We start from the raw sequence: 14796 nt of genomic DNA, 5'->3' as shown, positions 1-14796 counted from the left end.
CAAGAGGTCTACATAAATAGCACAAACATGCAGCTGCCTAAGTAAGTCATCTCTGGTCTTACTCCAGCCAACATCCTTATAGGCTCGGCAGTGCTATGTTGGCTAGCACTATGGAAGAAAGAGACTTGGGGGTCATCATTGACCACAAGATGAACATGAGCATGCAATGCAATGCTGCGGCTAGTAAAGCAACCAAAACGCTGGTTTGCATCCACAGATGCTTCTCAAGCAAATCCTGGGACGTTATTCTCCCCTTGTACTCGGCCTTGGTGAGGCCGCAGCTGGAGTACTGCGTCCAGTTTTGGGCTCCACAATTCAAAAAGGATGTGGAGAAGCTTGAGAGAGTCCAGAGAAGAGCCACGCACATGATCAGGGGTCAGGGAAGCAGACCCTACGATGACAGGCTGAGAGCCCTGGGGCTCTTTAGCCTGGAAAAGTGCAGGCTCAGGGGTGATCTGATGGCCACCTATAAGTTTATCAGGGGTGACCACCAGTATCTGGGGGAACGTTTGTTCACCAGAGCGCCCCAAGGGATGACGACTAGGTCGAATGGTCATACACTACTACAAGACTGTTTCAGGCTGGACATAAGGAAGAATTTCTTTACTGTCCGAGCCCCCAAGGTCTGGAACAGCCTGCCACCGGAGGTGGTTCAAGCGCCTACATTGAACACCTTCAAGAGCAAACTGGATGCTTATCTTGCTGGGATCCTATGACCCCAGCTGACTTCCTGCCCTTTGGGCAGGGGGCTGGACTCGATGATCTTCCAAGGTCCCTTCCAGCCCTAATGTCCATGAAATCTATGCAATCTATGAAACACTTATGCTTGTTTTGAAATCAGCATGTGCTCTCTGAAGGAGCACAGTCACCCTGAAATCTGTCAGAATATACAGTGCCTATATGTCTATAATGAAAGGGAGGATCCTCCAGTGTTCCAGACCTCTCCGAGAAAAATCACAACCCTACTCATTACCACTACCATTCCCCTTAAGCAAGATGCTGTACCTCCACAGGTAATCTCGAATGCAGCAGATATCTTAGCAACCATATATCCCCCTGCTACCAAGAGTACAAAGGCTTTCTGACAGCCCAGCAGCAACATAACTACGAAGGCAGCTAATCTTTCATATATCTTGAAATTGTACGGAATGAAATTATTTTTTTAATTGGGTAAGTGAACTGGAAAGCCAGAATATCCTATGCAATAACTCCAATCCTTTGGGCTCTCTGCCCGTTGGTGTGCTTCTGTGCTGCTTCATCTCACTGGGTGCTGTCATAACCAGGAAGGATTAGAGCTGGGCAGGTGTAAAAAATCCAGTTTTAAAATGCAATTGGTAAGGTACACTGACCATCCTTGTGATGGAAACCAAAGTAATCAGCACTTAGCTGATTATTCTGGCTGAGTCCACGAAGGCCTCATTAACAGGAAGGGGTCCTCTTGCAGATTTCCAGAAGTTCATGGGTAGTCTCCTATACTTCCTCCATAGGATACTAGATAGCCAGTGCCACCCTCTTCATAACAGAGCTGACAACACTGGTGCTGAAGTGTGGAGCCAGTGAAACTGTTTCTGGATGACTCAGTGCAAGGAGAGTAAAAGGTAGAGGAAGGGTATTCTCCCTGAAAAAGGGAGTCTAACGTTCAGGTGTGTCTTATACACTAAAGCTGTGCAATGAAAAATAACTGAAATAATTAAAATTCAGCCAGATCTAAGAGGAATTTTTTCCCCAGTTTTATCCTTATGGAAGGTGTGTGCGGAAGGGTGCATCTTACACACTGGAAAATATGGTGGTTGTGTATCCAAATGCAGAATTTATTTTGGTACCCTGTGTGTCATATAAAAACCATTTCCCAGAATTGGATGTTTTCAGTCTGAAGTTATAGCTAATGTTAAGATACAAACACAAAACTGATAAAACTGACTGTATGAAATATGGTTTTGGGTAAAAATATATATTTTACTGTAACTTAATATGAACAGTAAGTTGATTGTTGAAGCAAGTGTCTGGAATGTCCCACACCAGACAAAAGCTATTAATATATGATGTGAGGAGCCCCATCTCTAGAGCAGTGGGGGCTAACCTTTTTGGAAGGTGTACCACACATTAGCTCAGCACCCTCCCAGAGTGCCACTCCAACTCCCTTCTCCTGCCTAATCTCCTGCTCTTTTCAGATCCCTGCCCAATCTGCTGCTCTGCTTTTTGGCTCCTGACCTATCTGCCACTTTACTGCCTGTCCCCTCTCCAGTCACATGGAGAACCGAGGCTACAAGGCTGCCAGCATTATAGCACATGTGCTGCAGGTTGGCCACTCCTGCTCTACAGTATAAACCAGGAATTAGTATGCCTATCAATCAGCCAGGGAAGTGGCAAAAACTATCTGTGTGCACCTGAGCAGAGGTGACAGCCCCAAACAACAACTGCGTACATTTCAAAGGGAGAAGCCATTCTTAGGACACAACCATCTAGAAGGAAACATATGCAGAAACTGCTATTTTTCACTCTTTGAATAAAGTATTGTATTTCACCAAATCCAATAAAAATTCAAATTTAAGACGACCTTGCAATAATTCAATTATTTACATTGAAAATTTATACAGGAGACCTTGGCCATTCACGGGGCATATGTTCTGGAGATCCCAACGAATGGCGAAATCTGCGAATACTGCACTGCGGTCATGAACATCATCTGCATTCATGAACAGTGCATGACCCCAGCGGCTGGGGCACAGCTGCGCTGGCAGTGGCAAGAGCCCGGCAGCAGCAAGTGCGGAGCTCCCACAGACACTGCCGGCACTGTAACAAAGCAAACATTTGCGGTGCACGGGGAATATTCGGCGCACTGCGAATATTTGAAACTGCGAATGCCAAACCCGCAAATAGTGAGTTTCCTGTACATTTGTTAAAATTGTCCGTGTACAGAATCTAATTATTGGAGGGTCATCTTAAATTCATTCCTCCCCAACTGCTGCAGCTTGAAAAACAGCAGCAGGGAGACGAGCAGCATGGGAGTCAAGTGTCCTGCCATCAGACATTTGCTCTCTATTCCCACAACCATTGCAGTGTCTGTGCCCCCTGGCACCTGCCCCCACTACTGCTGCTTACCTTCTGTTCCAGCCTTAATTCTGAACTGGGACCCAGAGCACATAGTGGCTCCAGCCCTCCCCTGGCCAGGCAGCAGTGGTTGTGGCAATGGCAGCTCCACCCCCTGGACAATGTTGGAGCTGGGGCAAGTCGTGGCAAGGCAAAAATAGAGTCTAGGGATCCCTGGCCTTAAGGAGCATATCTAGGCCTCAGACAGAAAAACTGGGATAACATGAGCTGGCAGTTCTACTAGCTGAGAACACCATTTTAAATGAAAATGCAGGATGCAATTTCAGAAGTTGTTTCCAGATAGAAAAAAAAACCTCATCCTGTTTGTCTCTACTTTTATTCACTTTCCAACTTAGATTATACAAAACAAGCATAACTATATCTTGTATAATAAATCTTATTGCTGTTTTATGTACCTTACTGACTGTCTGGAATGAGGGGTGTTTCCAGGGCAATGGACAAGTACAGGCATATCGCTTCAGTGGAAGGGAGGATCTACAATATTTTGAAAACCAAAGGGTGAATATCCCATAAGCTGGCAAACTTCCCTGGCTGGAACTCCAAAGTCTGGTCGGTGGTAGGTAACACTGAATTTTGCTGAGGTAAGGAGTTACCCCAAGGGCAAAATTTATGATGGACTCTGAGAGCTTCCAACCACAGACCACTCCACTCCACCTGGCAAGGACCCCTGCGATAAGACTCGATGGACTGGGTAACTTCTTCAACCTACCTCCTCCACCACCGTGGACTATTGTATGGGTTTGTGTGCATCTATTTTCTCTCTCTTTCAGCACTGCAATCCCCTTCCTAGCTTTCCCCACCGCTGGGCTTAGTTGGCTAACATTGTATTTTCTGTAACTTAGCTGCGTTCCCCTCCTCACCCCCATCCCTCTTATGTTAGTCCCTCGCTCAGGCACTCTGTATTTCCCTTATGGCTTTGTCATTTTTTTGGTTTATGACTCTTAACATTTTCTAATAAAATTCAATCTGCTCTCTGCAGACACAGAGAACAGAAGAAAGAGGCTTGGAGCCGAGGTGCCATACCAGCTACAGTTTGTGACAATGGTGCCTTCCTCTCAAATGTCCCTTGGAATTAATGTCAGGTTGTCCTGTCTAGTAGGGCTGTGCGAAGCTTTGGTCACTGATTCGACTCGGTGGGGGTTCGACCTGATTCGGCAGCCAAATCTCTGAATCCAAATTGAATTAGCAGACCCTTTAATCTCTCCAAATTGAATTGGAACCCTCCGAACCGATTCGGAGAGATTAGGAAAGATTTGACGATTCGGACATAGAACCAGCTTTAAATGTTTTTTCTACATACCTCAAGGTACCAGGCAGCTCATGAATGCTGAGATGCTGGGGCGGATGGAGCATCCCACAGGAGCACGGGGGGGCCCCCAGTGCACTTGGCAGCAGACCTGGAAGTGGACCAGAAGCACTTCTGGTCCACTTCCGGGTCTGCTGGGGAGTGCAATTAGCGATGGACCCACAAGGGGACCAGAAGTACTTCCGGTCCACTTTCAGGTTTGCTGCCAAGCACACGAAGAATGCTCCATCCGCCCCACCATCACAGCATTCACAAGTTGTGCCTGGTACCTCGAGGTATGTAGAAAAAACATTTAAAGCTGTGTCTATGGCTGAATCACTGCTTCTCCAAATCAGCACTGAATCTTCAGATTCAGCCTAATCAAATTGGACCAGTGATCTGAATCAACAAATTGAATCATTTTCCCTGATTTGGGCCAAATCCAAATTGAATATGGCCTGTTTCCCACACCCCTACTGTCCAGTCCGGCTGCTAAAGATCTGGGCATACGTGTAACCCTCCATGTCCATCTCAGTCACAAACACTGAAGTATGAGGCTGGGCCCACAAATTTACTGAGTGAATAAAAGCACAAAGCCTGGACTACTCTTGTTTCAAGAACTGAAGGATTTGCAAACTGCACATTTCCCTGGAATGTGAAAATTTCTCAGGCAGTACAGACAGTTGGCATATCTATCATTAGTAGTATCTGAAGCCTGAAGATCTTGAAGGGTAATATTCTAGTTACAGAAAATTGAGATATAGTAATGTCCAAAACCAGGATATCCTTGTGGCAATGGCCAAAAAGATGCGAAGAGCATATTAGCTAGAATGTACAAAACACCTTTGGGGAAAAAAAGAAGAGTTGAACTCTGAAGGAATGAGAACAAACTGTAAAGTCAAAAATGAGGTCTGTGAGAGGAGTGAAAAAAAGCTCTCTCAAACCAAAGGTACAGGAGAAGAACAAAGGAATGGGATGTACATGCTGCCATTTATACTCTCACTGCACAGCATGAGCAGCAAGCCACAGACCCCAAGACAAAAAGAGTCTGAGCTCAAATAGATGGTGTATATATGCATCCTGCAGTAGGATGTACAGATGGTTATTCTATCTCAAATATAAAAGCATAAGAAATTTAAGATTACTGAGTTCATATAATCCCTTCCATCCTAAGGCTAGTTAGGATTCTTGCTGCCACTACTACTACTACAGCCCTGCAATACTAGTCTCCTAGTTTCTAGCTAAGATTTATTCAGGTCAGTTTATTTTGATATTCACTTGTGCCAATGTTGTCCTTTAGCTTAAATAACTCCTCTTCTTCCTGGTGTTTACTGTCTATAAGCATATCAGGGAGTAAATCAGACCTCCTCTCAAGCTTTTCTTTTGATGAAATAAGCCAGCTCAGCTCCTCTATTTTCCCCATAACAGGCTCTCTATTTCCAAGAAGCCTTTTTCTGCACCTCTTCCAGTCTGATTTCAGGTTTCTTCAAGACGTATGACCAGAACTGTATATAGTATTCCAAATGAGGTCTCAGCAGAGCCTTCTACAAGAGCAGTGAAACTCCCTTTACCTCTACAGGAAATACCTTGCTTGATATATCTTAGAAATAAGTGAATCTTTCACTCCTTGCTCTTAGCAACCTGCAATCATAAAAGCAGAGAGCAGAAGTTTCCTCAGAGCCCAGCAAGAAGCCTCATGTTCTCCCTCTACTTCCTGTACAAGAGAATGTGAGACTGAATGATCTCCCTGCCCTGTGCTCACAATTCACTCTATGCATATTCACCTTGCGCTGGACAATCCGTGTGAAAAGTTGCAATACACGGCTGCGCACATGCCCAAGGACGTCACACACGTGTGCCTGCAACATATCCAGGAACTGGTCCCGTGTACTCCTGACAGCTTCCTCTAGTTGGTCTCCATTCAGTACTTGGAGCAGTATCTCTGCCATAGCTGTCAAGATGGCATTTCGCATTGTATAATTCTGAAAAGAGACAAGTCGTAAGACTAGGAGTTGAGAGAAGATAAGGTCCTGCAATACTTGTGCTAAAAAAGAGTCCAGCGCTTACGGCAGGATTTTCAGGCCCCACAATTCCCTGGTGAGACAGCCTGCCTATATTGGGGGTTTGCGTAACAATTTATGTTCTCTTTACATCATCTATGAATGCAAAGAGTGTACCAGGGTAGAGATCTATCCCAGAGTGCCAATTTTTGTTCCTTGATCTTTGTGAAATAGGTTTAGCTTAGAGGCAGAAGATAATGGATGGCAGCATTCTGTTTTCTTGCAGAGAGAAAGCTTAGCTCCTTCCCAACCAGTACCTCTCCATCCAGGTGATGCAGCAGGACACTCATGTTGGACAACACCATGCCTGGGATTTGTTCAGCCAGTTCTGTGAGAAAGACAGCATAGCCCTTCGCTCCAGAAGCATCCCGAGCCAGATTCTGTGGACACTTCTGTCCAATCTCTCTGCAGGAAGAGGGGAAAAGATAGAAAGAAGGTGCTCACAGCTGTTGGGAGAGGGAGGGAGTCAAGAAGAGAGATATAGGTAGTAGGGTCTTGGTGATTTTCTCTTACCTCAACAGCTCACCCACTATACTCTTCATGCCATACTCTGTAGCCCAAAGGCTCACAGCTCCTCCAAACAAAGGGGCTACATGTTCAAAGTGCTGTAGCATCTGTGTGATCTTCAGAGTGGCACCTGCCAAGTCAGAGGAGAGGAAAAAAGGTCAGAGGATATAAGTGGGACATTGTTTGAGGAGAAAGCGCAAGAGAGTGAGAAAGAAAACAGAGAACTCACTAAGCATGTGGTCATAACGCATCAGAGTCACAGCAAGCAAATGTATCACTGCCTCCCGTGTAGGCCGATGCTTCTGGTGGTTGATGGTTGGATTCTCCAGGATGCGGTAACAGATGCCAGTCATCAAGCTGAAGAAGATGGAGACAGGATCTGACAATGCAGTCTGTGCCAACCCCATTCAAGAGATCTGAATTGGGGGAGCCTCTCAGGTTCCTGCCATCATTACCACCCCCAACTGAATTGTTTCTCAGGCTCCAATGTTCCAAATTATTAAAGGAACAAGAACTTTTTTCTCAGACTCCTCAGCACTACAGAATAATTCTCAAAGTCCTTTCTCATCGTTTGTTATGCTCCGCCTCATAAGAAGCTTTACCTTTCAATCCATCCTTCTAAAAGTCAACCCCTGAAAGAATCAGACCCTACATCCATTCAATTACATCTAATGTTCCTCAGGATTCACCTCACCCTTACCTGACAAATTCCTCCTCTACCACCAAACCACTCCACAGTCGACGGAGATCCAGTTGCAGCAGCTCTGTCAGCAGCTGTATGAGTGGCTGCCTCTCTTCCTCCCATGAGAATCCAGAGCGCTTAGCGCAACCCTTCTTGTTCTAAGAATAAGATTATGAGGTATGCAGACCAGAAATTTTAAAAAGGACATGGAAATGTTAGAGAGGGTGCAGAGGTAGGCAACAAAAATAAAAAAAAGACTTGGAAAGCAAGCCATATAAAAGAAATGTTGAAAAAAAATAAGCATGCTCAGCTTACAGAAAAGGTGAGTAAGAGTGAGTGTAATAGCAGTCTTCAAATATCTGAAGAGTTCCCATAAAGAAGAGGAAGAGGGCTGTATTCTCCTCAATTTCCTGAGTGTATTTTAAGAACCTCTGCAGTGGTGAGACACCAACAGTCCACATCCCCCTGCCATACCTGTAGCAGGTTACAGTACTTTTGGTAATTTTTGAGAGCATGCTGGGCATGTCTACTTATACGGTAATACGCTTTAGTTAATGAGCATTAAATCTAGTACCTCCATTGTGAAGTTCTAGTAAAATGTGTATTAGCCTACCTTAATGCACACTAACTAAAGAGCATGGCTTTTAAGTGACACTTAATACACATTAGCCTATTTTAATGCACATTAACTAAATAGCACATTTTTAGCGATGCTTTAATGCACACTAAAATAGGCTAATGTGCGTTAAAGCGCACATGTAGATGCACCCACCTTGTGGTTGTGGGATAGGGTTGATTGTGTAGTTCAATTAATACGTTAAATGAAGACTTATATGGGATGGTTTGGATAGGGATGATCCTGCCTTGAGCAAGGGGTGGGGCTACATGACTTCTGGAGGTCCCTTCCAGCTCTACTTTTCCATGATTCTATAACAAGTGGCACAATACAGCACTAACGTGTTATTCTTTAGTAGCAAAGACAAAGATCAGGCTCTATAGTGCTGAGAACCTCTGCCATAACTCTGACATGAGCCAAAGACTACAATCAAATGGATTCAACTGCAACACCTTTCCTCTACTACAGAAGTAATGTCAGGGAGCAAGTGTCAGAAACCAACTAGACAAAAAGCCGCACACAACACATCTCAGGCTTCAGATACCAGTGGAACATTAATACTAGGATCTGTCACATTCCTTGCAGCTTCTGCCCAAAAAGAACTCCCTGAGGATACATACGCCATATATCCTGGGCCTCCATGTGACCCAAAAGCCTTGCCAATATCCACCTGGGAACCTTCAGCTATGCCACATATCTAATGTTACAGTTGACTGAATGAACATCAGCATATAAAAATAAAGTTACAGAGTGTCCAGTAACTATATTTAGTTTCCATTTTTATCCTCCCACAGCACATACCCTTCCACCAAGACTCAGCTCCACTGAGTCACGTTTGAAAGACTCTGTTTCAAAAGCCTCCACTAGACGAGTCAGCACGTAGCAGTTCATCTTAAGGGCATTGCGGTGAGCCAAGCAGTCTGAGGAGCTCAGGCCAGGATCATCCAAGATGGAAGGCAGGTCATTATAGTGAGAGGACACTACTACAATGAGATAGGAAGACATGAGAATCATTACCCCACCTTGCCCGAAATTTCTCATTTCCCACATCTCAAACACAAGCTCACAGCAGCCATCAGATTACCAAAGACCTGTGCTCATCTCTCACCAGCTTTGACCTGGGCCACATCCCATACCCACACCTTGGACACCATCAGTGCACCCTGTCCCCATAACCTTACTCAACTCCTAGTACCTCTTAGCTAGGAGGAGATGGATAACAGGAAATGGAATTTTCTGTTGGTCTGCCCTTACAGCAAACACACACAACTCTGCATTGTCTGCCAAGATTACAAACCCGTCTAAGGAAATGGGTTGAGGATGCAGCCCTGCCAGTGAAGTCACATTTGCCTTATTTCATCATACAGCTGCAAGAGAACACACCCACCATTCACCATACAAGGAGAGAAGGAGCTTTACACCCACCTTTTTTCATCAGATCCAGGGCATCCTCTTTGATAGCAGCATCCACAGTGTGGAAGTGACTGTGAAGTAGACACAACCAATAAGACAATGCAGGATGGTTGCTTGTACCATGGTCAATCAAGCAACAGAACCACAAGCAAGCCCAGACTTCTCCTCTAAATCCTATTTACTAGTCTTACTCCAAACTCATGTTTTCAACCCATTAAACTTGCAACTAGAAAAACCATGTTGCAAGAAGACTCAAAAGAGGCTTCTAATAGAGTCTGTGCATAAGCTGTGTTCTCCAAATTCTAGTTTAGTGTATTACCCAATTGATTTGTAACAGTTTAGAAAATTCAACACACACATACACACACACACACACACTATGTACTTCAACTTCAGGAGAGTCCCAAAATACTCCAACTATATTTTGCAATTACAGATAGCTAAACCTTGCAGAAAGGGCACAATGCAGCCTTAACTATACATATCCAACTGTTAGAAAGCAGTCTGCACCTCTGACCATGCCACCTGGTATCAGGCTGGCACCAGCCATAAGGGTGAAGCCAAAGGTTTCAAACATAATCCATGGGCTGGATCCATTCTTCAGAACTGCTTTATCCAGATGGATGAGCTACCTGCAGGCTATCAGAGGTTGGGGGGGGGGGCCTGGTGAGGGTGACTGGCCTGAAGAGGGCCTCAGTAAGCATGGCAGTCAGTAGTAGGAGGATGACCAACAATATCACCCTCCAGCCACTCCATGCGTCGCTACTGCCGCAAGCCTACCTCTAGAGCCACAAGCCCCCGCCCCATGCTGGAGCTAAGGCCATGGCTGCAGCACTGACATGGTGGCAGTTCCAGCTCAAAGCCTGCAACAGGAGTTAGAGCTACTACTGCATGCCCTATGCTGGAGCCAGAGGTGCCACTGTTGTGTCCCTTGGGCTGAATCTTGGTTCTGCTTCAAACCCCACCTTGGACCCCTCATGCACCCTGTTGTGCATTTTGGACACTGTGTCTCCTGAACTCTGGTCTGGCTTACACTATGGACACGGATATGGCTATGGACTAGGAACCTAATGTGGACTCCTTGTCTATGACCCTCTGCTGGCCCGAGTACTTCTTTAGCCCCTTCCTCCTCCAGACTGTTTGCAAATCAACCCTTACAGCAGCTGGCATTTCCATTGGGCAGGGCTCCACCTACACACAAAGAAAGTCTTGCAAAAAGGACCTTTTAAAGGCACTATGGACACACCTGCACCTAAGTCAGCACCACTGGCTAAAAACAGAAGCCTGATGCATCCTGGGGCCTGAGTGTTCCAGGTTTTGAATGGCACTGAAATGGGCATGCAGACAGTTGCTTTGCCTAAAAAACAGACTTCAGGTCTCTCCTGGGACAAAGCCAGGATCCTACAGAAAGAGCAAACCTTACTGTTTCCCATTAAAGTCCTATGAAATGTTGGAGTTAATGCTTTGCTCTGGGACAGAAGAGGTTGACAGGAGTCAACTGATATTCAAGCTGGTTGTGCGAGTGCTGCACACCCCTCAAATCCACCCCTCCCAGCCCAGTCAGATGCTGGACTCCCCACCAGGCAGTCTCTGATGAAGTGATCAAGACAGCTTGTGCCAGACATACATACTGAGGTCTGCACTGGTCTGTAACAGGGGTGGCCAGAGCACGGCCCCGCGGCCGTGGGGCTGGGTGAGTTTGACCCCCCACCCCGGTGGGGTAAGGTGCAAATCTGCTCTGCCTTCTGCCTGGCTCCAGATGGCAGGGCTAAGCCCACCCCTCTGCCTGCACCGAGCTGCAGAGGCACAAGTGCCTCTCTGGCTACAGCGGAAGGGCTGTGCGGGGCCGCGCAGCAGCCGAGTGGGACAATGGCGGCACACACGGCTCCTGGCAGCCGGCTCCCGTAGCATCTCTTAGCCTTTTCCCAACGAGGCAGGCGAAGCCCGGCCGGCAGGGCGCCCCCCCAACCCGGCACTCACTGCAGCAGGCTGCAGAGGGCGTCGAAGTGCTGCAGCACGGCCCGCGGGCCCTGCGCCCCGAAGGCGGCCCCGAAGGCGGCCAGGGCTCCGGACAGCTGCGCGGGCGGCAACAGGCGGGGCGAGGCGGAGCCTCCGCTGCGCAGCAGGTCCCCGGGGCACAGCGGCAGCTGGAACTCCCAGGCCGCGCCGGGTGGCGACGCCATCACAGAGGCGGCGGCTGGGCCCGGGCACCGCTCGAAAGCGCGCGCCACGGCAGGCAGCCAATGGGCACACGCACCGCCCTGCCGCAGCAGCCAATGGCGCCAGGCGCCCGCCCGCACAAGCCCCAACCGTTCCCTCGGTTAGCGCTGGCCAATCGGGGCCGTCTTGCGTCACGAAGCAGGGCCGCTTCAAACCCGTTCCCCTACAGCTTTCCCACCTTGAGCTTCCCGGAGGGCGGCGCGCTGCATTGTGGGAGGCCGCCAGTGCAGCCACGGGGTCCGATGGGAAAGGGGTGGAGTAGGGTGCGTCCGGCCCGCCTGCGCGCGCATGCTCTTTCTCAGCCGCCGGAGCCGCTCCATAGCAAACTGCGCGCGCATTTCCACTCGCCCCGCGCGGGAGCCGGAGCCAGCCGCTGTGGCGCCACGGCGGCCATGCTGCGCGCGGCGAGGGCGCTCCTGTGGGGCCGCGGGCCCACGGCCGCCCTGGCCGTTAGCACTAGTGAGTAGGCGGAGTGGAGCGGGGGGCGGCCCCGGACCGGCACCCCGCGCCTCACGCCGCTTTTCTCCCCGCAGACTCGCTCCTCCGCCCGCGCGTGAGGGAGCCGCCCGCGCACGTGCAGGTGGACCGCTGGACTGAGAAACGGGCCCTCTTCGGCGTCTACGACAACGTGGGAATCCTGGGTGAGCCGCGGCCGCCGCCGCGGGGAGCCGGGCGGGGGAGGGGCCGACCTACGGCCGTGACGGTTGCCCCCGTGGGGCTGTGATTGGGCTGTGCCAACGCTCCTGCTGGGACTTAAGAACCGGAGGTTCATGTATAGGGCATCTGGCCCCTTCGCCGGGGGCCAGCGCATTGCTAGGTTTGGGGTCAGCAAGGAATGTTACCCCCCAGTCAGATTGGTCCGGACTGAAGGAAGCTTTGCCTTGCTGTGCAGCTGGGAGGCATAGCTTGTCCCCGGGATCTCTTGAGTGTATGTTGATAGCGCTTCGTAGAATCAGGACAGCTGCAGCTCCTCCGTTACCTGTGAGGGTGCTATGTCTGTGCTGTGCCAGGGTTGACGGTCTTAGGTCGAGTTTAGATGATGGATTTGTAATGGATGCTTTGAACATCCCATGGGATTTGTATGGGATAAACCTGCCTCAGGCAGGGTGATAGATTAGATGACCCCTGGAGGTCCTCATGCCTCTGTGATTCTCTAAGATTCATTGAAATGAGGCATGAAATAGGAGCTATGTTACCAGAAACAGCTGACAGACAGAATTGCAGAACAAGGGTTGGCTGGATTGGGGCACCACCAAGACCATCAAAAGAGAGAGGACTGGTGACACCTGTGGAATGAAGACTTTAGAAGGAATTGGGTAGACTTTCAAGAGCCATGAATTCAGTCAACACTCTCACTGCTGCCTGAATGGAAATGTAATATTTAATTTAAGATGGAAGCAAAAAACCCTCCTTTATTGGTAAAGTGATTAGTATGCAGTATTCTATGTTATATAGAAAAACACAACAAGCTAGGCAAATGTAATCCAGAGACTCTGTTTCATTCATTCTGGGGTCAGTAAAGTTAAATGTACATCTCTCTCTCTCGTTAACCTGACTTAGTCTTTTTTAACTCTAGCAAGAAATATCTGCAGGGCTCTGAAGTGGGTGCAACTTGACTAGAAGCAGCAAACAGACCACAACATTGCGATAGCTGGAGTAGTGGGACCCATCTAGTAGGACAGAGGGTTGTTAGCTCCTGTGGAATGAAGAGTTTAGAACAGTGCTTCTCAAAGTGGTGGTCCGAGCCACCAGTCGCCGGTCCACAGCGAGATGCCAGGAAAGAGAGAGATTTTCAGAAGCATAACATTGATATGTCATAGCGCCACAGTTCATATGTTCCAACACTCCAGGTGATGTCATGTCGTGCGAGGTGAGGAAAGAGAAAGAAACAGCTGGTTGTGCTTTTGTGTAGCGCTGTTACATGCAGTTGCTGCCACCGGCTGAACCGGGCACCGATCCCTGGCCCGCTTGAAATAAAATTGCCGGTCCGCCACATCAGATAGTTTGAGAAGCACTGGTTTAGAAAGAATCCATTAAATTATAATGAGGTCTGAGGTCAATAGGCTCTGTCACTGCTGCCTGAATAGAAATGCTGCTGCTGCTGCCAGGCAGTTGGCTTAAATTTTGGATGGACAAGGAATCAAAGGGGAGTGCAAATGTATCAGTGCACATCCTCCCTTTGATTCACCCCTGATTTCGGTTTGTGGCATCTGGGACTAATGCCCCCTAGGACTCCCTTTCTCTTATTGCTTCTGTTTTTCTCCCACTCTTATTGGTTTTCAGGAAACTTCCAGGCTCATCCCAAGGACCTGATCAGAGGCCCAAAGTGGCTACGAGGCTGGCGAGGGAACGAGCTGCAGAGATGCATCCGCAAAAAGAAGATGGTGGGTGATCGCATGTTTGACCAGGATTACAAAAATCTTGTGAAGAGAATCCGGTTCCTGTACAGACGCTACAACCACACCAAGTTGCGTCACTAGGATTGGCCTTGCATTCCACCTTTGTCCTGGAGGCCGGGATGGCTTCTTGGGGAGAGCTGAGGGAATGTGTGAAAGATGTGTACAAATCAGGTAGTTTGTAAAGCCCTCATAATAATAAATTGAGTTTCTTTTCTACAACCATCTTGTAATTCTGCAATTACACCTGTGCATTCACTTCCCCTACTTGATGCATGTTGGTCCCAACCCAGGGTCCCTTGCCTTTTTTTTTCTTTTTTTTGGTCCAGAGCTCCTAGTTGCCTAACTTTGCTGATTCCTTTTGTTCCATCTCCCGCTATGCTGTGCTCCTTCCAGCAATTCATCTGAGTTTCAGGCTCTCTTGATTTTTCCCTTCATCCTCAGTGAGAACCCAGCAGTAAAGAGAGTGTGTGATAATCTGCTCCTTCCCTCCATCATGCTGTTCT

The 14796-nt window shown here is 48.1% G+C and overlaps 2 protein-coding genes and 1 non-coding gene across 8 annotated transcripts in view; 1 reads left to right on the top strand and 2 right to left on the bottom strand.

The window, feature by feature from the left end:
• NCAPD2 (non-SMC condensin I complex subunit D2) overlaps positions 1-11891 on the bottom strand; it is a 58223-nt gene extending 46332 nt beyond the window's left edge. For 3 of the 6 annotated variants that reach the window (XM_059720410.1, XM_059720411.1, XM_059720412.1), the window contains exons 1-8: positions 11655-11890; positions 9687-9745; positions 9063-9244; positions 7664-7803; positions 7193-7320; positions 6970-7093; positions 6714-6861; positions 6181-6378 (exon numbers count right to left, since the gene is read on the bottom strand). In XM_059720410.1, the coding sequence (XP_059576393.1) occupies positions 6181-6378; positions 6714-6861; positions 6970-7093; positions 7193-7320; positions 7664-7803; positions 9063-9244; positions 9687-9745; positions 11655-11857 (1182 nt within the window). In that variant the 5' untranslated portion in view covers positions 11858-11890. Of the gene's footprint in view, positions 1-6180; positions 6379-6713; positions 6862-6969; positions 7094-7192; positions 7321-7663; positions 7804-9062; positions 9245-9686; positions 9746-11654 lie in introns of all 6 variants that reach the window. The other 3 variants (XM_059720408.1, XM_059720409.1, XM_006258369.4) reach the window with 2 other exon arrangements.
• LOC132248067 (small nucleolar RNA U85) lies at positions 9332-9629 on the bottom strand. The gene has a single exon (XR_009459422.1). It is a non-coding gene; the product is annotated as a small nucleolar RNA U85 (small nucleolar RNA).
• A 286-nt stretch (positions 11892-12177) lies between the features above and the next one.
• MRPL51 (mitochondrial ribosomal protein L51) lies at positions 12178-14512 on the top strand. The gene is made up of 3 exons (XM_006258368.4): positions 12178-12353; positions 12428-12535; positions 14178-14512. Exons 1-3 carry the CDS (start codon positions 12287-12289, stop codon positions 14372-14374), a joined length of 372 nt encoding a protein of 123 aa, XP_006258430.3. The 5' UTR covers positions 12178-12286; the 3' UTR covers positions 14375-14512.
• The last annotated feature ends 284 nt before the right edge of the window (positions 14513-14796 follow it).

Source organism: Alligator mississippiensis, chromosome 1 (genome assembly GCF_030867095.1).
Source record: "Alligator mississippiensis isolate rAllMis1 chromosome 1, rAllMis1, whole genome shotgun sequence".
Taxonomy (NCBI): domain Eukaryota; kingdom Metazoa; phylum Chordata; order Crocodylia; family Alligatoridae; genus Alligator; species Alligator mississippiensis.
Note: the sequence above shows the minus strand (reverse complement) of the source record. Positions and strands in the feature narration are given on the sequence as shown.

Bases quoted from the DNA above. Each gene is read 5' to 3' on its own strand.
- MRPL51 (XM_006258368.4), top strand. From the start codon at position 12,287: ATGCTGCGCGCGGCGAGGGCGCTCCTGTGGGGCCGCGGGCCCACGGCC. The intron at 12,354-12,427 runs GTGAGTAGGCGG...TTCTCCCCGCAG, and splicing joins CGCCCTGGCCGTTAGCACTA to ACTCGCTCCTCCGCCCGCGC. The intron at 12,536-14,177 runs GTGAGCCGCGGC...ATTGGTTTTCAG, and splicing joins CGACAACGTGGGAATCCTGG to GAAACTTCCAGGCTCATCCC.